Raw genomic sequence first — 25,820 nt, 5'->3', positions numbered from 1 at the left:
CAGATTTAAAACTCTATATAGTGTCATGTTGTATGTATTTAAATGAGCATTTTTCACTCAACATTATTTTGTGTACTCATTCATGTTGCATTTACCTTTAATTAATTTGTCTTCCTTACTGTAAAATATTTTCTTGGAAGAATATATCATAATTAAAAAATCTTTTCTACTGTCACTAGGCATTTGAATCTACTCCCCCCCCCAAATTTTTGATAATTATGAATAATGCAGCTGTGAACATTTTTTTATATCCTGGTGTACATAAGGGTAATTTAAGGCAGGTATCAGGAAATAGGAGTGTATATATAACTTCAACTTTCCTAGATAACACTGTTTCTTAGTGTATGGGAGTCTGTTCTGTTGTCAACACTTGTTATTGCCAGATATTTTTTTCATTTTTGCAGTTGGATACCCGTGTGATGATATTGGTTATGGTTCTAATTTGCAGTCCTCTATTTAAGATTGGAGACTTTTTAAAATATTTGTTGACTCTTGGATTTCGTCTTTGGTGAAGTGCCAGTTCTAATTTTGCCCATTTTCTATTGGATCAGTGTCTTGTTCTCATTACTTTGTTAAAGTTACATATATATTCTGGATACGACTCATTTTGTTTTAAATGGATTGCGAATGTTTTCTCCCACTCTTTGGCTTTTGTTTTTGCTCTTTTTATGGTATCTTTTGATGAACAGGTCTTAATTTTTAAGTATAGGGCTTTTTGTGTCTTAAGAAATCTTTCCTACCTTAAGGTCATCAAGATGATCTTTTTTTTTTTTTTTTTTTTTAAAGATTTTATTTATTTATTTGAGAGAGAGAGACAGTGAGAGAGAGCATGAGCAAGGAGAAGGTCAGAGAGCGAAGCAGACTCCCCATGGAGCTGGGAGCCCGATGTGGGACTCGATCCCGGGACTCCAGGATCACGCCCTGAGCCGAAGGCAGTCGTCCAACCAACTGAGCCACCCAGGCGTCCCTTCATCAAGATGATCTTTTATGGTCTAAAAGCTGTATTATTTTACCATTCTCATTTAGATCATTAGCCTACCTGGAATTTATTTTTTGTAACTAGTGTAAGGCAGGCATTGATTTGATGATTTTACCCCACATGGAAAATCTGTTATTCTAGCATCATATTTTTAAAAGACTGTCTTTCCCTACTCCTATTAAAGTGCCTCCTCTGTTGTATATCAAAGAGCTGTGGTATCGTAGCTCTTTCATGAGGTTTGGCAGATGACCCCAGGTAATAATGGCCAAAAGCAGCAGTAGGATGTCAACACTGTTGAGTGTTGGTGAAGGTGAGAATGGGAAGATAGAATGAGGGGTTGATACACAGAGTCTGGCCTTACATGTGTTCACCAAATCATTTCTATAATTTCCTTATCCTCTGCTGTCCCTTTCTTTAGTCTAGGTCAGGGACAGTTAGTCCTTAGACTAGCAAGATCACCATTACTTGAGGGGCTTGTTAGAAATGGAAATTACAGATTTTCTAAATCAGAATCTTTGAGGATATGTTTTAATATGCTCTCCTATTGGTTCTTAGGCATGCTAAAGTTTGAGGTTCATTGCTGTACAGTGGGCAGCACCTCCAACCCTCTTCTTGGTGTGGTGCTGCCTCATTATCTTATTAGGTCTTTGGTATTATAAGGTATTTCCTCCATTTAGACCTGTTTTATAGTTGTCATTAGAGAAATTAACTCTGAATCACTTAGTTCATTATTATTGAAAATGGAAGTCTTGGCAAAGATACAACTGTAGTGGTCTGAAGGGGCACCTGTACCCCCAATGTTCATAGCAGCAATGTCTACAATAGCCAAACTATGGAAAGAGCCCAGATGTCCATCGACAGATGAATGGACAAAGAAGGTGTGGTATATAGATATACAATGGAATATTACTCAGCCATCAAAAGAATGAAATCTTGCCATCTGCAATGATGTGGGTGGAACTAGAGGGTATTATGCTAAGTGAAATAGGTCAGAGAAAGACAATTATCATATGATTTCACTTGTTTGTGGAATTTAAGAAACAAAATAGGAAGAGCATAGAGGAAGGAAAGGAAAAACAAAACAACATGAAATCAGAGAGGGAAAAGAACCATAAAAGACTTAACCACAGGAAACAAACTGAGGGTTGGTGGAGGGGAAGAGAAGGGTTAGAGGATGGAGTAATTGGGTGATGGGCATTAAGGAGGGCACGTGATCTAATGAGCTCTGGTGTTATATACACCAGTGATGGATCACTGAACTCTACCTTTGAAACTAAGAACACACTATCTGTTAATTAATTGAACTAAAAATATTAAAAATGCAAAAGAAAAGAAAATGGGGGTCTCAGGGCACCTGGGTGGCTCAGTCAGTTAAGGATCTGACTCTTGATTTCAGCTCAGGTCATGATCTCAGGGTTGTGAGGTAGAACCTGCTTAAGGTTCTTTCTCTCCCTCTGCTTCTGCCCCTCCCCACCATCTAAATAAATAAATATTTAAAAAGAAATGTAAAAAAAAAAGAAAAGAAAATGGAGGTTTCCTAGATACAATTTTACCCTGATAACAGTTGATGACAGCTGGTGAAGATAGAAACCGATTTAACTACGGAATGATGTTTGAGGGTGGATTAATTTTGTAAGTAGTTTATTTGTACATTATATATATGTATTTTTTTATAACTACTTTTGCCTTAAAAATAGAGTCACAACCATATTTGTAGTAAAACATTATGGAAACCCCCTTAGTCATATTAATAGTAAACATCTGGAAAGTTCAAAAGTTTTAAGAAGTAACTATTTAGAAAGGGAAGTGGGTGATTAGGATGAATACCTTGAATCTTTACACTTTATACCTCTCTGTTCTTTGATTTTTTTTTAATAACTGTGTTAATTTTTTTTTTAAATTTAGAAAAAGGGTCTAAGGAAATGATTTCCTTTTGGGAAGAAATTATTTCTTCCCAAAAGAGTTCAATGTGTATACATTGTCCTTAGCTTTTTCTGATCTGTATTCATCAAGTTGTAATTTTAGCTTTGTACTGGAGAAAGAATTTTGAAGTTTGTGTCTGAACTTGGAAAAGGAATATGATGCAAGATGTGAAGCTGGAAGAGATACATATATGAGAAATTGCAGGCTTTAGGATCCATTCCATCTTCACTCACCTGAAAAATTATGTGGACAATGTAATTTATAAACAAAGGTTAAGAAGAAACTCTTTATGAGTTTTCTCACGACTGTTCCATTTGGAGTTGCAAAGCCATTTTGAATCAAATATGAGACTCTGCCTTTTCATGTAAACTTAATTTAGTCTTAGATTGGGTTTCCTTAGAAATAGACACTGAGGGAAGGACTGGAGTGCAGATGGTTTGTTTCTTTGGAAGCTGTTTTAGGAGGCTTACTTCAGGGAATGAGGAGTTAAGAGCAGGAAAAGAAGGAAAACAAGTTTAATTTTGTTACATATTGTTCAATATGTAAACAAGCAGGTAGAAACCTGAACAGTTGGGGCTCAGTCCCGTTAGGGACCTCTGAAAAACAGTGTAGAAAGTGTCTTATAGTTTTTCTTTGGAATGATGAGGAGGCTGCGGTGATTATCAACTGATTTCCCTCAGTCACTGGTTATGGGCTGCTCCTAGGATTGTTAACTCCCTGGCACCTGATGTCCGTGTGGTCTGAGTATGGCTGTTAGGCAGAGTTTTGGATCCTTACAGCAAGAAGCCATTAGCATGTCCTGAACTTGTGAGGGGAGAGGGGATATGGACAGCCAACAGTCTCTGTGTACATTCCTTCACCCAATGTGCTTTGAATTTTTGTCCTAATCATTGTATGTATTTTTGGTTATTTGAAGGGATCACAAGTTTAATTTTGTGATGCTTTATATTTTTACTTGGTTCTGATTTATCTCTAGTTTTCCCAAGACCTATGTGATTATATTTATTTCTTTTAGGGTTTTAAAGATTTTATTTATTTATTTGACAGAGATCACAAGGAGGCAGAAAGGTAGGCAGAGAGAGAATGGTGGGGGTGGCGGGGGAGCAGGCTGCCCGCTGAGCAGAGAGCCCCATGTGGGGCTAGATCCCAGGACCCTGGGATCACAACCTGAGCCAAAGGCAGAGGCTTTACCCACTGAGCCTCCCAGGTGCCCCTCTTGTAGGGGAGTTCTAAAAAAAAAAAGTTTCCTTACATTCTCTAACAAATGGTCTAAAAGTATAAAATGATTGGTAAGCCTTTAATTATACATAGATCCTAGGCTGTAAGAGATAACTACCTGAAAGTTATTTAAAAAATTAGGTAGATCATTTTGTTTACTAGATACCTGAATATTCCTTAATATTCATTCAAATTTGTCTACTTTTTTATAATCTTTCAAAAAACTCAGCATTTCAAGGCACTCTTCTTATGAAATTTCCATTTTCTAGATTGGAATGTCATTTGTATTTTTATGTAAATAAGCAGGAAGAATTTAGAGCCTTTAATGCCAAAACAGAATCTCTCCTAAGTGTAAGGTGGATATAGTCTGACTTAAAGTCACTTTTTATAGTGGGTCTTGCGGTCTGTGGTAAAACTGAGGCACTAAAGAATGCAGGTGTGTGATAAACATTTCCTATTGGTACTAGTTTCCTAACTAGCCAAGTGAATTAGTTTCCTAGGGCTGCTGTAACAAATCCTACAAACCGAAACAATACAAACAATACAAACAATAGAAATGTGTTCTTTCAAAGTCAAGAGACTAGAAGCTCTACAACAAGAAGATGTTGGCAGGGCTATACACCCTTTGAACCCTCTTGAGAAGAATCCTTTCTTGACTTTTCAGCTTCTGATAGCCCTGGGCATTCCTTGGTCTGTAGCTGTATAGCTCCAGTCTCTGCCTCTGTCTTCAGTCATAATTGGGCTGAGGGCCCACCCTACTCCAGTATGGCTTCATGTTAACTAATTCTCAGTTAATGTCACACTCTGAGTACCAGAGCTTAGGACTTCGAATTATCTTTTTGGAGGACATTTTATCATATAGCATTAACCGTAGGGCATTAAGATCAAGGTTGGGTTTTTTTTTTAAGGTTTTATTTATTTCTTGATTTGAGAGAGTGTGCATAGGTGTGCATGCACGCGCATGCATACACACAGGAGGAGGGTCAGAGGTAATCTCAGGAAGACTCCCCTGATGCAGGGCTCTGGCCTCTTGACCCTAAGATCATGACCTGAGCCAAAATCATGAGCTGGATGTTCAACCTACTGAGTCACCAGACACGCCAAAGTTGATTTTTAAATCTATCCTAAGTGTGTATACATTTCATTTGGAAAGACAAGATTTGAAAAATGTAAATAGAAGCCTTTAAGGAATGATTTATTTTGTATTGATCAATTATTTGGAAATTATCACACTTTAAAAATATCCATAGAACTAACAGTTAATTAATTAGACAACGAAAGAAGGCAAGCAGAAAATGGTAATTGAGTCTTTTTTTTCCTGTCAGTGTCTCTGAGTTAAATAATTAATGTCCTCCAAAAGATATAACTGTTAGCCAATATCTTCTCATTATTCTTATGGCAGTTCTTAAAGTTGATTTTTATATAACTTTAAAAAATCATTAAAAATATATTTTTCAGTAAAATCAAAAGATTCAAAAGGGTATACTGTTAAACATTATGCTCTCACTTCTGTCTTCTCAATTATACTCTTTTCCTCTTTAGAGTTTATGTATCCTTTGAGAACTATTCTTAAATGACTTAAAAGATTATTTTCTGAAAGAAAAAGATACGACAAGTACATGGTGAAGCTGAGCTACATTCATTTATCTTTCTCCCCATTGTCTCTGTTTTCATAGTCTCTACCTCAGTTAATGGAACTGAATTGTTTGAACTGAAAACCAATATCTGACTCTTCTTTCTCCTGTTACTTACCATTGATTGATTTTATCTCCTGAATATTCCCTATATCTCTTCCTTCTTATTTTCATGACTTTTTCAGTTTAGGCTTCATTATGCTTCATTTATTTTTGCAGTGTAACTGACTTCTTTGCCCTTCTTGCTCTTGTTTTCCACAAATATAAAGTGCAGATCTAACTATGTTATTCCCTTGATTAAAATATCTCACCATCTTCCTGTAAAGATACTGCCAGCATAAAGTTCATGGCTCCCAGATTTCTTTGTGATTCAGCCTTGCTTGACTTATACTTTCTCAACTTGCCTGACAGTGAACTAGTAAACATTTTGATTTTGCATGAGCTCATTTACTAGAACTCTCCTCTTTTGCTGCCCCTCCATTCTTGTTTCTTAGTCATCTTTTCAGACACAGCCTACAGCAGAAGTTTCCTATACTTTATAAAATTTACCACTTTTAACTGTTTTAAGTGTACAATTTAGTAGCAGTAAGTACATTCCCAATATTATATACAACTATCACCTCTGTCCATTGTCAGAATTTTTTCACTATCCCAAACTGAAACCCCTCCTCCCCCTCCCAGCCCCTGGCAACATCTCTTTCACTTTCTTTCTCTATGAATTTGACTATTCTAGTTACCTCGTATAAGTGGAATCATAATTTTTGTCCTCCTGTGTCTGGCTTATTTCATTTAGCGTAGTGTTTTCAAGGTTCATCCATTTTGTGGCATGGATCAGAATTTCATTCCTTTTTAAGATTGAAAAATATTATATTTATGTACCACATTCTGTGGACATTCAGATTGTTTCTACATTTTGGCTATTGTGAATAATACTGTTACGAATATTATTGTACAAGTACATTGTAGTTACAACATTTTTGAAGAGATCTCCATTGAGCATAGTCCAGAAGGAAATACTAAGTGATAGTAGTGGATTAGAGAGAGAGAGAGAGTTATGAGTGCTTGCTCCTTAGATAATTTTCTCTTTTACTTTTATTGCTTTTATAAAATAAATTTATGGAAATATACCCCAAAGTTAAAAAATATTAAATATAGCAACCCATTTGGAAATAAATGCATGAATCAGGAATGTGATTAGAAATTATTGTAGTTCATTATTTGAATCTGCATACTACACATACCCCAAAACTAAGAAAGAGATTTTAAAATTTTTAAAATTAGAATGACAAGTTGCTTAATTTAATGTGGCAATACCAATGTGAGAGTCAAACTATGCTAGGTAGGACTACTTTATCGGTTTCAGAGAAATGATTATCACAGTAAATATTCTAAGCACAAATGAGTTATTTTTGGCAATGATGCTCTTAGACAGCAGTGGGAAGGATTGAGGCAAAGTATCTCCTTTTTCTTGAACTGGGATGAGAATATAAATGTAATTGAAAAGGATTAATTTAATGGTTATCTTAACACTTTGTAAGGTATTTTACCTTCCCAGTTTATAGTCACTATTTTAAGCAAATCATTGTTTTTCTTTTAAGGTTTTAGGGAAAATTTTTTGACTTATTTGTTAATATGTGAACATACAGGTAAAATCTGCCAAAGACGAAAATCTTCTCAGTGATTTAGTCTCAGAAGTTTTATTGTATTTTTTAATGTTCAGTCATAAGGACCATGGATTCAACTTCGGCTATTTCAAGAAATGGGTTTTGGGGACTCCTGGGTGACTCAGTGGGTTGAGCCTCTGCCTTTGGCTCAGGTGGTGATCTCAGGGTCCTGGGATCCTAGCTCGCACATCCCGTACATAGTGTCCTCTGCTCAGCAGGAAGCCTGCTTCCCTCTCCCCCTCTGCCTGCCTCTCTGCCTACTTGTAATCTCTCTCTCTTTGTCAAATAAGTAAATAAAATCTTAAAAAAAAAAAAAGAGGTGGGTTTTTATTTTTAAAATACAAGGCAATAAGGGAAATAGAGATCCAAAAATGTTTGAGATTGGGAAGTGTGTTATAGGCAGTCCTTTTGTAGTAGAATTGTAAATCAGCCCAGGGAAGCACCCAGGAATGCAGAAGTCTGCACCTTCTCTGTGTGGTGCCCTGCCATTCATGTAACTCAGATGGTCTTCATTTCTGTTTCACAAGAATTCTTTTTTTTGGCTGCCACTAGAGTTCATCTGCTGTTTTATATGTAGTTTTTATTCCTTATTTCTGCTTCTTCATAATTTCTCCTTAATTCTAATTAACCTATTTATCACTTCATGTAATTTACTCTGTTTTATGTTCCTTTATAGCTTAAATCTCCGGATGTCTTATCTTAGTATTTCCTGATCCAGATTACCAAGAAAAAACCATCTGATTGCCTCAGTTTATTCCCGTTTTGGCAGAGTTTTTTTCACCTAAGATCATTTCATAGGTTAAGTACTCACCAGTTCTGGCCAGGAGACTGTTTCAGGGTAGGACTATTTGCTCAGCAGACCCTGTGGACTGTGCCACATTCCTTGAGGAGAGAACGAAGATGAGAGTAAAGCCATAGTGTGTTTGGTATACTGTGTCAAATAGTAAGACTTGGCACATTATTGGTCCTCAGTATCCTTTGTTATTTATCTGAGGACAGCAGTTAGGAAATAAGAAACTGTTTTAAGACTTGCAGGGTAACACGAAATGAAAACGAAAGAATGTATTGTGTTTGGGGCAAGGGTCTGGAGAATTAGACTCATTAAGGCCCTACTACTTTAGAATCATCAATTTTATATGTACCCCGAAGGGAATGAACTCCTAAACGAACTGATGCTCTGGTACATATGCTCTAGGCATACTTTCCTGGCTCGTCCCACCTGTCCACTTTCTTCTTGCCTATAGTCAAGAAGACACAGATGGAGAAAACTTAAAATAGGACATGTTGGTATCCCCATAATCTCATTGATACTGGCCTCAACGGTCCCTCAGCTATATCAGTTTCTTACTTGCCCTCCTGCCCTCTGCTGCAACTGCTTCCCTGTTCTCAGCCTCTTATTTATAACCACTCCCTATTTCATCCATCACTACCTTCAGCACATGACTTTGTCTCCTACTTCAGAGATCAAAAGAAAAGATATCAGACAGGAATTCACTCAGTTTTCACTCCTCTTATCTGTAATTAGTTACTCCAATTCTTTGGATCCTATCATGTCCTACCTTTTCAGAAACCTACACTATTAGTCATCCTTTCTTTTTTTTTCCCCATTCATTGCCTTTAAATTTATTGAGATAAGCTCACTTCTCATAAAGTTTACCCTTAATATTCAGAGGTTTTACTATATTCACAAAGTTGTGTTTCAATCACCAATAATCCCTTCTTTCTTGTATATACAACTTGTCCCTTTCAAGCCAGATTGTTTCCATTAACTATTTAAAGTTGTCCTTTTTAATCCCAGGGCAGGGGAAATTTCTTCCCTAATACCACATGCCTTATCCTTCATTTACCATATTTTCACTACCCTCTTTGCTAAAAACCTTTTGAAAGAATTATTTTTTCTACCTCATAATAACTCAGGCTTATCTATCTGGTTTACCTGCCCATCACACTTAAACAGGTTTCCCCAGGGTCACCAGTGACTTTTGCATTTTTAAATCTAGTGGACACTTTCACTCATTGTGATTTTTCAGTAGCCCTCCTCCTCTAGCAACTTCTTTTTCTTTTGCAGGCTCATCCTCTTTATCTTTGTTATTAAATATTGGCATTACTTAAAATTGAATCCAAGGCTCTCTCCTCTCAGTTTTCTTTCTCTGTGGCATCATCCATATCCATTGCTACAATTACTATTTGAAAACAAATAACTTCCAGATTTATATCTATATCCCTTTTCTGCCCTTGGAGCTCCAGACTAATGTATTTCATTCCTGACTTTGATATCTTATGGGGTTTTCAAAGATATCTCAGAGTTAGCCCATCTAATATCAAACTCAAGGATCCCCTCCTTAACTCCTGATTCTTTTCCACAGGTTTTTATTTCAGTGAAATGTACCACTATCTATTAGATTATGCAAACCAGAAACCTAGCCATCTTTGACAGTCTCTTCCCATCATTTCACATATTTAGTCTGTCACTGAATTCTGACAATATGTAAGTATAGGGATATGAAAATATGCCTATATTTTCTTATATGTGGAGACAGAGAAAGGATAAAACGAAATTGGCAAAATGGTACATTAATGGATCTGGATGTACAGACATTTCTCAATTATTCTTGTAGCTTTCCTTAAGTTTAAAATTATTTCAAAATAAATAATAAAATGTTTTATGATTTTAATGTATAGCGATACAGTGAAAATATATGACAATAATAGCACAATCAGTGGGAGAAGGCAATAATAGAGTGAAAGAGTAGAGTAGTAATACTCCAGTTAAAAGACAGAGTTTGGTTGTTCTTCAAATAGTTAAATTTAGTTAAACATAGAATTGCCATATGACCCAGCAGTTATTTGTGAATTGATATTTCCCAAAAACTTTAAAACAGGTACTGAAACAAATATAGGTACATGCATATTCACAGCAGTGTTATTCACAATAGCCAGAATGTGGAAAACAGCCCAAATGTCCATCAGGGATGAGTGGATAAACAAATTGTGGTAAATTCAAACAGTGGAATGTTATTTAACCGTAAAAAGTAACAGTACCAGAGAGACAAGCCAAGAAACAGACTCTTTTTTTTTTTAAGATTTTCTTGTTTTATTTTATTAATTTATTTGACAGAGAGAGAGAGATCACAAGTAGACAGAGAGGCAGGCAGAGAGAGAAGGGGAAGCAGGCTCCCCACTGAGCAGAGAGCCTGATGTGGGGCTCCATCCCAGGACCCTGAGATCATGACCTGAGCTGAAGGCAGAGGCCCAACCCACTGAGCCACCCAGGCTCCCCCAAGAAACAGACTCTTAACTATAGAGAATAAACAAATGGTTACCAAGGGGAGGTGTGTTGGGGGTTGGGTGAAATAGGTGATGAGGATTAAGGTGCACACCTATTGGTCGTGAGCACTGGGTGATGAATGGGATTGTTGAATTACTGTATTGTACACCTGAAACTAATCTACAACTTTATGTTAACTATATTGGAATTTTTTAAAAAGGAAAAAAACAAAAAGTAAATTACTGCTTATGCTAAATGTGGTTCAACCTTGAAGACATTATGCCTTACATAATATCTTACAGTGAATGATTCCATTTGTGTGAAATTTCCAGAATAAGTAAATTCATAGAGAGAGGACTGCAGATTGGTGGTTACCAGGAACTAGGGGAAGGGGAGAAAGGGGAGAAACTGCTCATTGAATATGAGATTTTATTTTAGTGTGATAGAAATGTTTTGGAAGTAGATAGAGGTGATAGTTCCATAACATCATGAATATACCAAGTTTTTAGTACTAAATTACTTAAGAATAATTTTATGTTTATGTGAATGTATATGAATTTTATCTCAATAAATTTTTTAAAAATTAAATAAGACAGAAAAATGTCAGATTGGATTTTAAGAGCCTACTTCTATGCTGCTTACAAGACACACATCTTACATGGAAATGCAAAGGTCCAAGAATAGTCAAGATGGTCTCAAAAACAGAGATGGAGGATGTGGTACACATGAACCCTATATCAAGATTATTCTAAATCTGCAGTGGTTAAGACAGTTAAAGGATAGACAAATTCATATGAAATGGAATGGATATACAGACACAAATACAGTTTGGTTTGTAGTGAAGATGGTACTGCAGAAAAACAGAAATTATTTTCTTAAGAAATGGTGTTGGGTCAGTTGTATATCCTGTAGGAGAGAAAATCCTCACCTACTTCATACTATACAAAAAAGGAGTGACAAAGAAAATACATACTGCTACTACATCTAATAACATGGATGAATTTCACTATGTTGAACAAAAGAAGCTAGACACAAGATAATGCATATTTTATGATTCCATTTCTATAAATTTCTATAAATTTCATTTCTATAAATTTCATCACAGGCTAATTTGTGATGCCAAAAAAATCCAGTATAGTGATTATCTCTTGAGAAGAGTGAAACATTGTGACTGCATTGCTAATAGTATTCTGTATATTGGTCAGAGTAGTTACAGGTATGTGTTCATTCTGTGATACTTTATCAAGCTCTATACTTACGTAGTGTACACTGAGTATATTCGATACTTTAGTATAACTCTGAAGTTTGACATTCAATCCACTGAGTAGTCTCTTCTGCTTGTATCAGTTGAATTTTCAGTTTGAATTTTTATTTTCCTACTTTTATTTCCTGCTTTCTACTTAGATTTTGGTTTCCTTGTAAATTTTTCTTAGTTTGTCAACTCTCTTAACATTTCATCCATTTTTTTCTGACATTAATCTTCTCTCTTTATGGCTTCATGCACCTGTTTCATAGGTGCTGTATCTTTTTGCATTCTGCCAAGTATGCCAGATAATTCATTAAGAGGGTATGGGTGCACACACACATGCATGATCATTTTCTTCTTCCTTTCATTCCTTATTGAGTAGCCTTTTTATTAAAATCAAATTTGTGGACTCCACACCCCATCCCTACCACCTTCCTTGAACATGGTAAAATCCATTCAAACTGATTTACAGGGATCATGTAGGATTGTTGCCTTCTTCTTTATAGTGATGTTAAAATCCTCTTGAAATCTATACCTTGAGAAGGAATTGGGTGTCCATTCTGGTTGTTAGTTTATGGTTGACAGATCAAGAGCTTTACTGTGTTAACTTCTCACTGTTTACTTTTAGTGTGATAGAAATGTTTTGGAAGTAGATAGAGGTGATAGTTCCATAACATCGTGAATTATATAACTAAAACCCACAATTACCAACATAACATCGTGAATTATATAACTAAAACCCACAACTACCAACATGCATTCTACCCATATTATTGTAGAATTAACCTATTATTTCAATTCTTGGATGACATCTTCCTTATGTGTGCATGCATGCGAGTGTGTGCACACGTGCGTGCACGCACGCACACACGCACACACACACACACACAGAGCCATGCAGAACATTGCTGCCAGTTGTCTTAGTTGAGTACTTTGTTGATTCATTTCTGGGAGTTTTAGTCACTGAAGTGTGTAAAAAGATGGAAGTCAAGGATCAGTACTCCTGCCACCATAAACAGCATTCATTTAGTAGAGCAACAAACGTTTAATATTCTGATTCAGGCAGATCTTAAATATCAAGTTAGAATATACAAAGGAGGTCTGTGTCATGAGAGAAAACATAGATTGGTCTTTCCTTGGTAGAAGGACATTTCCTTGGGATATTTAAAGTGGATGCTCTGGCTTGGAGCAAGAAGAAGCTGTATTACTGGACTCCTAGCCAGACTATTTTGAGCTGAAGCCCTGACCCCCATTTTGGTCCGAGTGCATTGTTGACTGTATTAGTTAGAGCCACCTAACCAGCACAGATCAGCTCATCTGGGTGTCAGCATCAGGTATTGGGATAGTGGATTTGGCTAGAGGGAAGTATCAGACTTGGAAGCTATAATTATTACAGAATAAGAGTGAGTCACCTTGATAAATTGCCAGGTCTTTTCTATTTGCTCATCAAATTTTAGAATTATAGATGGTGAGCAGTGAAGAGATGAAGTCCTCCCTTCCCCTCACACTGTAAATATTGTCATTTTTTTCCTGTTGTAAAGATGATGTTTTTTGGTTAAAAATGAATAAAACAGCATTGTGGTTTTTAAAAAGAAGGCAGACAGGGAAGGTTTCTCTGGTATCCAATCTTCTAGAAATTTCTGTTGCTAGTAGTTTTGTAGGGCATCTATCCAGTTTCATTATTTGAGTGCATTTGTTTGTATGTATTATATATAGTTTCAAAACCACAGATGGAATCACCTTATACATTCTGCCATAAATATTAATACTTAATACCTGTTGAGTATTTACTGTGTACCTGGAGCTGAGGCAGTTACTTTACATGTATTTTCTTATTTAATCCTAATAATCACCACATGTTGAATTGGAACTATCCCAATTTTACAAAAGTAAAATTAGAGATGTTAAGTAGCTTTTAAAAAGTCACGCAGGTAGAAAGTGGTAGAGCCAGAACTCAAGCCCAGATCTTTTTGGTGGCAAAATTCATACTCTTAGCTTTATTTCATTGTTCTGAACCTGCTTTTTTCACTTACAAAGCATTTTGGACATTTTCCCATGCAAATGTACATACAACTACGTCTAGTCTTAATGGATAAAAACTGTTCTGTTATGTGAATATCCCATAATTTATTAGCAAATCTCCAGTTAAAAGCTTTTTAGGTTGTTCCTAATCCAAATCTCCTTGTGCTAGTATCATACTATTCTAATTACTGTAGCTTTATGGTCATGTATTTTTCTTTCTAAATATTTTTTATCTTAAGCAGTTCATTTTTTTTGAATAATAATATGTTCAATTTATAATGTTCTCCAACATCCCTGTTATGATTTTAACTAAAATTGTGTTATACGTTGTAGTAGCTAGAATTTTTTTAAGGTTTTACTTATTTATTTGACAGAGACACAGCAAAGAGAGGGAACATAGGCAGGGGGAGTGGGAGAAGGAGAAGCAGGCTCCTTGTGTGGGGCTCGATCCTAGGACCCTGGGATCATGACCTGAGCTGAAGGCAGATGCTTAATCACTGAGCCACCCAGGTGTAGAATTTTTATCAGCATGCTGCCCAGTACAGATGAATTTGGGTGAGCCTCTGGCTGCAACAAGTTTTCAGTTAGTGTCTCTGGGCTTCAAGTCTGAGAGTCCATGGACCTAGAACGTTTACTTAATTGGCTGTGTTGGGGGCATTTGAGTATTGCTACAAAGTCACTCACAACCTGGCTCTTAGATTTGGGCACGATGAATTCCTTTTAAAAAGGTTTGGAAGATATATGCCATCATCCCTCAAAGGCACATAAATTAAACATAGAACTTTATATATAATTTCAAAGTGTTAGGAAATCCCTGAAATCTGTTTATGGGTCACAGATTAATAATTCTTGCTAAGAAACAGAAGAATACCAAAATAGAGAAGTCTAGTATGTAGCCTTACTGTCAGGTATGTTATTGTATGCAAAGAAAAATATTACTTTTGTAATGGATTGACAGGTATTATTAATCTCAAATAGGAGGAATATTAAATTTCTCTGATGACCTTGGATCAAGAATGAGGATTGGAATAACAACCTTGGGAATAACTAGCTAGGCTAAACAAAGAGCAATTGGAAAAACTGTAAGGAAGACAAATATGCCAGGGTGATTGGACAGAACATGAATTTTTGAGTCACTTAGACCTGAATTTGAATCTTGGCTCTGCCATTTGCTGGCTATGGAAATTTAGGCAAATCACATGTTCTCTGTGAGCCTAGATAAATTACAACTGCTATTAGCAACAATAATAAAATACATCAAGGATACAGAACACTTCTTAAGTTAAATGTGAAACTATTAGTAAGAAGAGTCAAAGCAGATGAGTGAGGAATTCAAGGTGACTTTGGATTTTCTTTTTAGTTAAAAGGTAGTTGTTCATTATAAACTATTTTTTGTTAAGACTAGACACCTGAATTGAGATTTCACTAAGAAAGCCAGTATTGTTGGTAAGCCTTCAGAAATTCAAAGAAAAGGACTAATGAACAATATTCATATTGGAGAAGATGTATATGTGCTTTAAGGGAGTACCCAAGAGATTATGTTGCCATTTTGCAGATAACTAGTATTTAATCTTTCATCTATCATGATAACAATGGCAATAGCTCGCATTTATGGAGAACTTATTCTGTGCCAAGGACTGTGCTAAACACCTTATATGCATTATCTCTTTTGATTTCCACAACAACCCCGGGGAGTAGATAGTGTCATCATCAATGTTAAGCAGTGAAGTAATAGGTCACAGACCTGGTAAATGGTAAACCTAGGATTTATTTTCATGCTTAAGCATTAAGCTGTTACCTCTCCAATTAGTATACTCACACCACTGCAAAATAACCAAAAAGTTCAAATATCCAGGAAGTTTTGCATAATTGTCATCATGTGTATAGAATTTTGAAAGTGAGGACTTCGTTAAAGTTATCAAAACAAAAGTTATCCTTTCCATCTGTATTTTTACATAATGATGTTGCTAAGGATATTGATAAAATCTTAAAGTAACTTCTGATGCCTTAAGCATAAAGGTGTTTTTGTGTTTTTATTGTATTCCCAATTGTTAGGAGTAGGGTAGGTATGTATTAGATTATTTTCTCAGTCAACTATATTCAGCTAACTGGAACCTTTTAATGTTCTCATCATAAGTGTTGATACATATATTTATATATATATAAGCATAAGAAAAATTTTAGTCCATTATTATATACAAATTTGTCCAAATGTTTTCTTTCATATGATTAGAAGTTTTTCAGGTAAGGAATGTTAAAACATCTTTTAATTTTTTGCTAAAATTAATTCTTAAGTAAGAAAAACAGCACATCACAGTTGTGATATATATACCATATAATGATCATTTATGTATGATATTCTTATCTGAGAGGGATCTTGTTTTGCCTTCAGTAAATTGGCATCTTTTAATAATCTAAGATGTCGTTTCTTGGCTGTTCAATCTTTCATAGAGCTAATGGAGAGAGTATTGGGTAAAAAAAAGAAGAATTTTAAATTTTAAAACATTTTTACTTTCAACTCGTCAAATACTTGGTTATACTCTATAAATTTTTCTTAAAAGGTTTGAATGTGGCTTTAATGAACATACTGTTTGAGAGCTTTAATTATGAGTAAATTCTCTTTAAAATTTGACTGTTTCTAATTGGTAGTATAATGTGTTGGTGTGAGGAGAAAAAAAAAAGATTATGTTATAAGATTTCAGTGTCTGGAGTGATCATGTAGTTAATTTAAAATGAAAGAGAAATACTGAAATTCCTTCACTGGTGATCATCATTTATTGAGGCCCTTTGGTTTTGTAAAAATGTTTATAGTTACAACAGTATGTTATACTTTTTATATGATTAAAATTTAATTTCCTTCCTTATTTTTGGTTTGGCTTCCTTTTGTCTATTTTCTTCTCTTTTCTTTAATTGAAAAAACGAATGGAACCAAATATAAGATGGTACCACTGTTTTCTCCTTCTTTTGTATAATCTTGTTGCGTGTCTCTACATAAGCTGTTCTGGCCACTCATCATAGTAACCAGCTGGGCCATTTCACCTGCTGGAGCCATTAAAGAGGACTCTCTCCCCCTAGATTAATCCCCTCCGACATTAGTTTTTTGCACTGACAACTGGAGCAGGCATTCAGAATTTGCAGGTGGCCAGTGTGACGCACATAATTGCCTACAATTTTAGGCAATGAATAAAAATGGTCTACATTACTTGTCAAAGGTTGTATATGCAGTGCCAAGTGAGATCTATGGGAAGCCTTTTAGGGTTTAAAGAACAGTTAATAGCAAGGCTGCACAGGGCTTTTTTAATCATAATGCATTTGTAATATAGCACTTTGATCTTCTCCTTGTAGGAAATGGTGTTACATTAGCCACTTTTAAACATTTATGAGTGAAATTCAGTTATAGAAGAGTAAAAGTGATTATTCTTAAGCAGAACATGTTAGATTTCATTAAAAGTTTTCAGCTTGCCCCTTCCTTGTTAAAATCTGTGGGAAGTCCTTTTCCTGGAGAGTTTCAAATCAGGATCTAAGGACATAGGGCTTTTTCCTTATTTTTCCTGTTGGTAACAGCAAGATTTGGAAGGAAGGTATACTAAATATTGAGGTAATTTATACAAGTGGATATTTATAGAAAAATAACTGATTTATGGTAAAGTAAATACATCGATAAAAGCCTAAAAAAATCTATTACTGATAATTGTGTATTACAATAAATTTGTGGGAAATGCATATTTAAAACATATCCATAAATTATCTTTAACAACAACAACAAAAAAACCAGATGACTCTCAAACGCACTTCTTCTGGAAGAGCTAAGTTTGACCTTTCAGAACCCAAGAGCCTTTTATTAACACCTGCCTGTAAGAAGAACCTTGCCACACGCAGCTTTTAGATTCAGAACCACAAAACTGATGAGGAAAGACTTGAAGGGTTCAGTTTGTGTCACTTGCTGTTTGCCGTTTCCATTTCACAGATGATTAATCTTTCTGTGAAGAAAGGCTAGAGAAACAAAGCACATTGGGCTCTTCCTGCAGTTACTCCTTCTGAATGCACACTAGCTTGCTAACTAAAAGGCCTTTAGATTTCCAGCAGAGAGAGATGTTCTGAAAGTGAATGCAGCTGGTTGGAGGTCACCAGTGCAGGGCTCTTGCCATTGTGTAATGGAGGCTTTGGCAGGTTGGGTTGGGGGGGCGTGTTGGAGCAGGGACAGGAGAAGTGGGCAGGAAGAAGGTGTTGGCAAAAAATTAATTCCGAATTAAAAGGGTTTGGCCAGTTGATTTAATATTTTGGAGGGTAGATCATCAATAATAGGTTCAATTTTGTCTGTTTTGTTTGTTTTTCTTTTTAAGGAAAAAATTATAATTCAGTCTCTTTCCAGTATTCCCCCCTCTCTCCATTTCCTAATTAGCTTGTTTATCTTGTAAGTGGCATCACTAGGTGATGCTGAAATATTATTAGCTCTTATAGTCTTTGGTGTATGTGAATTGTCTTGAAATTTTTAAGACTATAACTAATTTTGCTAGTATTCCACATTTTATATATTAAAATGTTAATGCCACAATGTTTCATTGGTATTTGGATTTTTAATGAGTTATTAAAAAATAATTATGTGTGTGACTTAGTTCCCCTTCTGTATAAAATTGTTTTTACTTTGAGGATTTGAAAACTTTTAATTTTAGTATTTAGTATCTAAATGTTCAGTGTCCATCTTGTATTTACTTTTTTCTCAATCTTGTGCAGGATATAATGTGCAAAGTCAAATCCTGGGTTATAGATCAGAAGAAACCTGTTCGCTTCTATCATGATTGGAACGACAAAGAGGTAAATTGTAACTATCATGACTTCTATTCCTGCCTTGGCTTTGACTTCTTAGGGAACAAATTAGATTTTCCATTATTATATATATTATTACTGTTAATATCTAGTTAAACTTTATTTCCATCAATGATTGCTTACTACCAGGCTTGTTATTATTTTCTTTTCCCCTACTCCTGATATTTCATAACTGCTAATTTCTTGGAAACAAGAATTTTGAAAATGAAAATGGCTACTTGTTTGACAAGAGTTTATTCTCAAGTTACTCAATGACTTGCTCAACTTTTAAAAAAGAGTCTTTCTCTATCTCCCACTTTAGATTGAAGTGTTGAATAAACACTTATTTCTGACTTCAAAACCAATGGTATACTTGGTTAATCTTTCTGAAAAAGATTACATTAGAAAGAAGAACAAATGGTAAGTTTTTCCCCCTCAGATATATTCAGACATATCCTGGCTCTACCCATAAACACACGTACATATGAACTTATGGCTATGTTAGAGTCTAATATTTTTTCTTCTTATTATTAAAAAGTTTAAAATGGATGAGAGAGCTTTGTCTGGTTTTGTACATTCTGAGATGAATCTCCTAATTGATCTACACTGAGAGAACGTAAGAAGAAACAAACAATTAAATTAGGCAATATTGAATCATGTGTATTTACTTATTAAATTTAAATTTAATAGATGTTATTGTTTGTTTCCTTTGCAAAATGAGAATAAATGTAGTTAGAGCAATAAAACTTTTAAACTGGGAATTTCTAACTGTGTTGATATTATATGTGGCCTTAAAATACCCACTTGAGATTATAGCTAAGTGTAAGTTTTAAAATCCAGATCAAATGCTTTAAAATTTTTTTTCAACTAAAAATACTGTATGTGAGGGGGGAGAGGAAAGGAAGGTATCTGCTTCAAATACTTGTAAAGTGTATAAAGGTAAAAACTCCGCATTCATGTGTTGTCATTTTTGACATGTAACCCAAATGTACAAGGTTTTCTTTCATTCACTAATAACTTCAAAAACTCATATGTTCATGTAACGTGTGGGCATGTGCACATTTGGCATTGCACTCACTATGACTTGCCTCACGGGACCCTCAGTATTTCATACTATTAAGTCATACAAACAAATCAAAACTATCCGGAGCAAAATATCTGCGTTCTCCTAAAATATATTGTCGGTTTTTCCCTGTACTTCATTAAGTACTTAGATGCACATGGTTTCAATTTTCCATTAAAAATTCTCATTTCCATATGATATCAAAGAGTGAGAAGCTTTAAACTGAAAAATAAACATTCATAGACTGGAAGCCAAAACAATAATTAATGTCAGATGGTTAACTCCAATAAATGATTAGAATAAATTCTGTGAAATTACTGCAACTAAAAATGCCCCATTGATATTACTTTAAGACATTTTGTGTTCCTGATAGGAAACTGAATTTGTCCTCTTTATTGGTAGGGTTCTAGAAAGCATAAACTAACATGAAAATTCAGTTCTTACTGGTCAGTGTCCTCCAATAGATAATTAACTTTAAAACAATCAGTACTGTCTTATTTCAAATTCTTATAAATTTGATGACTAATGTGTTAAAAATTATTACCTTTGGGAAGGAATTTTAAAATTTATTACTTGACCTCAGTTAATAAATCTTATTGTTGTATGAATGGTAAGGTTTCCTGAGGCTTCATGAAACAATACAGACATCAAAGTTTACATGAAAAGGGATGAGTCAGTTTCCTTGCCCAAAGGGGCTTCTCACACCTGTATTTGGATGATTACAGGTAGAACTCCCTGGCTCTAATTGTATAGTAAATACCATTTCCCAGACCCTAATGGTAGACAGACTGCTTGGGAGACGCCAGTCTGTGATTTAGCTGTCGCCAGACACCCCATGTTTTTTGAGACCAGTTGTGATGATGATATGGTTATAGCCAATTGAAAGCAAACTCTTGTCTAAATAGCAAATTTTAATTTATAAAGATGTAGAGGTATGGATGATCCTATTTATAAAACCAAATTTTAGATTTTATATATAACTAATGATCTGGTTTGGGGCTATGTGTATGTTTGGTGGGGTGGGTGGGGGGAATCAGATCTTGTGGAAGTTAGTGTAATTGTAGCTGAAAGATCAAAGACTGGGTAACTGAGTGATGTTCCAGAAGAGAATTTACCACATAGCCATTTTCTGTACAGTTTCTGCCGCCTGCTGTTCCTATTTTCCCTCAAGCTAGCCATTGACTACCCCCTGTGCATCCCTGCTCGTAAAAAATGATTGAGGAAGTATTTGTCATGTATTTATGAGTGGGAAACATTGTGTGATAGGGAATGGCATCTACTGGAGCCAGAAAGATTGCCATTTTCCTTTCATTCAGCCACTCTGCTACAGCTTTAAATCCTCTGTTTATGCAACATAGCCTTTGTATTAAAGTGCAGAATAAATTTTTATTATGAAGGATATGAACACTAGGTTTTCATCGTTTATAACACTGCAAGCAGATGTAAATAGTTAAGATACATTTTAACTACTAAATCCTTTTAATTTGTGTTAGCATCTTGTTTTTTGGTAGCATTTATATCTAAGCTCCATTTGCTTGCATTAGCTGCTCCTTTAGCAAAAGAAAGTTTCTGTTTTTTAAAGTTATTATGTAATATTAGTGTAGCAAATTAAGACTGATGCAGGAATATTATGTAATATTAGTGTAACAAATTAAGGCTGATGCAGGAAGCAGTAATAACTATTTTCATGGCTCTTTTAGATCTAGAAAACTATTTTAAATGGTCAGGAAAGAGGAGGAAGAGGAGGAGGGATTTGTGATTTTGGCCATAAGAGGAAGACCATAGGAAACTGTAGTTTAGTAGGTCACCATGTCAGACCTAATGAACATTTTAATTACTAGTTAGAGTAGTATATAGGAATAGGAAGAATATAGAAAACTATATTTTAGTGAGTTACCATTTCAGACAAAAGGAACATTTTAATTACTAGTTAGAGTTTACTTTAAATTTAAATGGTAACATTGTTTTTTAATCCTAGAAAAGAAGGGAGCATTTTGAAAGAAAAGTCTATTTTGTTATTGAGTAGGTACATTGACCTTTTGAAAGATGTGAGAAACCAAAAATCGCTCGAGACATCTCCTCACTGGTTTAATAATGTTGAATTAGTCATTTCGTTGATTTATGATTAAGACCTAGCCGCTTGAGGAAAAGTGGACATGGCAGCTGAGTTAGTTACAGTTGTGTTATGATCAGATGACAGTAATCAAGATGATGTAAGCGGAATCCACAGAAACCTTTTTTATTATTACAAATAGCTATTCTTTCAATGCCGAAGTTGTTGTCTTGGTGAGTGCCAAGTGTTTTTGAACATTGGAGGATTTCATCTTTTAAACACGATCAGTTGTTACTTATAACTAAAATTGTACTGTATGCTGTATTAATTTTCATTTGAGATTGCCTACTGAGTTATGGTATCAGGCAGGGCAGGTACAGGACATTAGAACTGTCAAACCATTGCTTAATTAGGGGTTTAAATTTCAATCTTTGCACCTTTGTTGCTCTGTAAGTAGTATATGCCATCCAGTTATGAAATCAGTAGAGCAAACTAATTTTAGATGTTTTGTATACCTACATAGTTTCCAATGTGTTCACTTGCCTCTATCTTAAAACTATTGGTAAAGGATAACTCCATTTTATTGCATATTATATACTACATATTAATATTCAACTGGAAAATATATCTAACATTTAAGACATTCAGACTTCTTACGTGTATATGTATAAACATGATATTTACATGCACCTTGGTGGGCTTGTGGTCAACAAATATTACCCTTTGACTAATATTGTATGAGTCGGTTAATCAGGGTATTGAATTGATTCACGATAGGTAGATAAATATTTACTATCTTTTAAGTTGGGTGATCAAGGGCAGTGTGTCTATTTCACTAACTGAATTCTAAATAGAAAAAGGTTTTATTAGTTCTTACTATTCCGTGATTCAGTCCCTTCATCCCCCCCTTTCCTGTTTTTGTTAGTTTTCCACAAAATTTGTATACAACAAATGGAAATAGTTTGGGATATTATACATTGTGTGCCTGGTTAGAGGGAGAATTGTGGAATAAATCCAACATTTTCTTGATTTCTTGAACTGTGTGTGTGAGAGTTACAGCTACTATATCTCAGCAAAATAATATTCATTTTTTACATATAATTTTGTATGTCTGTATATCTATATACACAATAAACATATACATGTACATATATATCTGTGTAAAGGCAGAACTATAGAAAACTATTCTAAGAAGTCATAAATTTCTGGCAAGATTATTTACTGAAACTAGAAATTTATGCTGCTGTGGGAAAAACCACATTTCATACATTAGATTTACTTGAAAGAGATAAAATGAGAATAAGTATTCTTAAAAAAATTTATTCATTTTAGTTTAGGAGCTTCTCAAGTAGATGTGAAATTAGGTATAATTCACATAAAGTTATCAGAAACATACCCTGTAGTATAAAGCAAGATTCACATGTATGAGATTTTTAAATATTTTTATCGTTTACTAGTCTGGCAAAGAAAAAGCCCTGAAATACCCATACAGTGTTTTAGGGGGACTGTGATTTCTATTTTTTATCATTTGTGGTTCATATAGTTTTGGGGGGTTGTTGTGTCTGCTTCATCTTGAAGTACTCAACATTGTGAAGCCTGTGAGAATACATTATTTATTCTGACTGTGTTCATACCTACTTCAAATCACAACATAATGCTGGTAGGTTTATTTTAACAAGTGAGGGGTTTTTTAGCTGAATTAAATCTTATAAGCTGTAATTCGTAATAATTTTCATAACTCCAATACTTTTTTTCTTAACAATATTTTAAGATTTTATTTATTTATTTGACAGAGAAACAGAGATCCCAAGTAGGCAGAGAGGCAGGCAGAGAGAGAGGAGGAAGCAAGCTCCCTGCTGAGCAGGGAGCCCGACGAGGGGCCTGATCCCAGGACCCTGGGATTATGACCTGAGCCGAAGGCAGAGGCTTTAACCCACTGAGCCACCCAGATGCCCCTCAAATACTTTTTTTTAATGATGATTCCTTTATGGGGACTAGTGATTATATTTTCCTTTGACAGATATGAAGGAATGATAGGGCTGGTCAAGGGTATTCTAGAAGTCTAAGCAATTCTTTTTAAATATGGGATTGATTAAATTGGTGAACTTCTGTAAAGATATTCTTAATTTTGCTTAAGTTATAAATGAATCTAAAAATTTTTCTTAATTTGTTTTACAGTTTTGTTTTTGCTACTAGATGATTCTCAGCTATATGCTTTTTAATTTGTATTATGATAAAGCTTTGAAAAAGTATCATATGCACTACAGGCTGGGATTTCAAATAATTTCTGGTGAATGGATTTTGTGGAATTGATTATTTTCCAATTTCTTTGATCAGAGTCTTGAGAGCTTAAAAGAATATATATACTAAAGCAAAACAGTTTTTGTTTTTGTTTTGCCTTGTTTTTTTAATTTTAAGAGATGGAACTCTTAAAGAAGTGGGAAGGAAAAGACCTTTCCCCATTCAGACATCTTTTTACTTGGAATGTACTTTTGGATTTGTACATATGTATACATGTAATAATACTTGTGAATTTCTTTCCGGCTTTCATTAAATGGGTTTTGGGTGCCTTTTTAGCAATTTCATATTCTTATCAAGTGGTATTAGTACCGTAGAGTGCTTAGTCATAATAAAACCAAATAACAACTCTGATTCCGTATTATAAAAAAGATAACTGTAGGAGAAATCACATCTTTTTATAGGAATATAATGCTATTTATAATGCTACCCACTGTATTATGCATTTCCCCTGGCTTATTTGCATTTTTGTCCAACACTGTTTGCAGACAATAATTTCTATTTGCAAAATGGTTCGTTGAATTTGAGAAAATGTTCATTTGGGGAGGGTCAGTTGTTATTTTCATTAGCACATCTGTTGACTTACTAATTTATAGTGATATAATTTATCAAGTATGTCAGGACATTTATCTTTTTTAAAGTAGCTGAAGAATTTGACTGCATGTAATAGGCAAACGTTTCACAGAATTCTTTCTAGCTTTAAGAGACTAAAGCTCTTTTAAAAACGGTGTTCTCTTACTAGAGGGGAGGTCAATAAGGGGATGTGTGAAATAGCTGATGGGGACTAAACTGTACACTTGTCATGATGAGCACTGAGTAATGTATGCAATTGTTGGATTCCTCTGTTCTCCATCTGAAACTAATATAACATTGTATGTTAACTATATTGGAATTAAATTTTTTAAAAAAGGAATAATTAAAATGTTTTCCATATTAAAACAGACAAGTAATCTCTAGAATTCTCTTATATGAAATTAAAATATATGTTCCCCATATATGTACACACATACATAATCTAAGAAATGAAAGGGAAAGTTAGACCTATATAGTGTTTTTCAAATTACAAATGATTCATGTACACAAAAGAATTTTCCTGCCTCTCCACCCCACTTACTTTGGTGAATAATTCAAGGACTATTAGTATTTTTTAAAAATTCATGCCCCAGGGTTGAAGGACCTCGAGATCAAATTTTGTTTCCAAAACTGTGAGTTGGGATGAGTTCCACTCATAAAATAGGAGTTTTGACTAGTAGCAGTTGGTAGAGGTGGAGAAGAATTTTGAACCCTAGAAATTTTAGGACTGTTGGCGGTAGGAGATATAAGCAGGGCCTTGTGAAGGGATCTGAATGGAGCCTTAATGCAGTATACAGAATCTGAGTAAGTTTTTCCTAGGAGAAGGCTATAGAAAAGGAAAGGAGAGGGTGCCATTTGGGGCAGTTTTGGTGTTTTGTCTAATATCCTGCTTGTGCAGAATAGGAAACGGGTATTGTTTCCACTGTTTTCTCCTATGTTCCCCGGTGACAAGAGCTACCTTTGGAGTTAATGTTGTAGTCCAGCTATTACATTATAAGTTAGACTTTTGAGGGCTAGACTAAAATGTTGGGTACCATTAATAACATGGGTCTATAAAGAAAATGAATTCTGGG

The 25,820-nt window shown here is 34.8% G+C and overlaps 1 protein-coding gene across 1 annotated transcript in view; it reads left to right on the top strand.

Moving 5' to 3' along the window:
- Positions 1-25,820, top strand: part of OLA1 (Obg like ATPase 1) — a 178,798-nt gene that overhangs the window by 110,261 nt on the left and 42,717 nt on the right. The window contains exons 6-7 of the mRNA XM_044242357.1: positions 18,689-18,769; positions 19,083-19,180. Coding sequence (XP_044098292.1) covers positions 18,689-18,769; positions 19,083-19,180 — 179 coding nt within the window. The remainder of the gene's footprint in view (positions 1-18,688; positions 18,770-19,082; positions 19,181-25,820) is intronic.

This window comes from Neovison vison, chromosome 3 (assembly GCF_020171115.1).
Source record: "Neovison vison isolate M4711 chromosome 3, ASM_NN_V1, whole genome shotgun sequence".
Classification (NCBI taxonomy): domain Eukaryota; kingdom Metazoa; phylum Chordata; class Mammalia; order Carnivora; family Mustelidae; genus Neogale; species Neogale vison.
The sequence above is the reverse complement of the archived record's forward strand: the minus strand, read 5'-3'. Positions and strand labels throughout refer to the sequence as shown.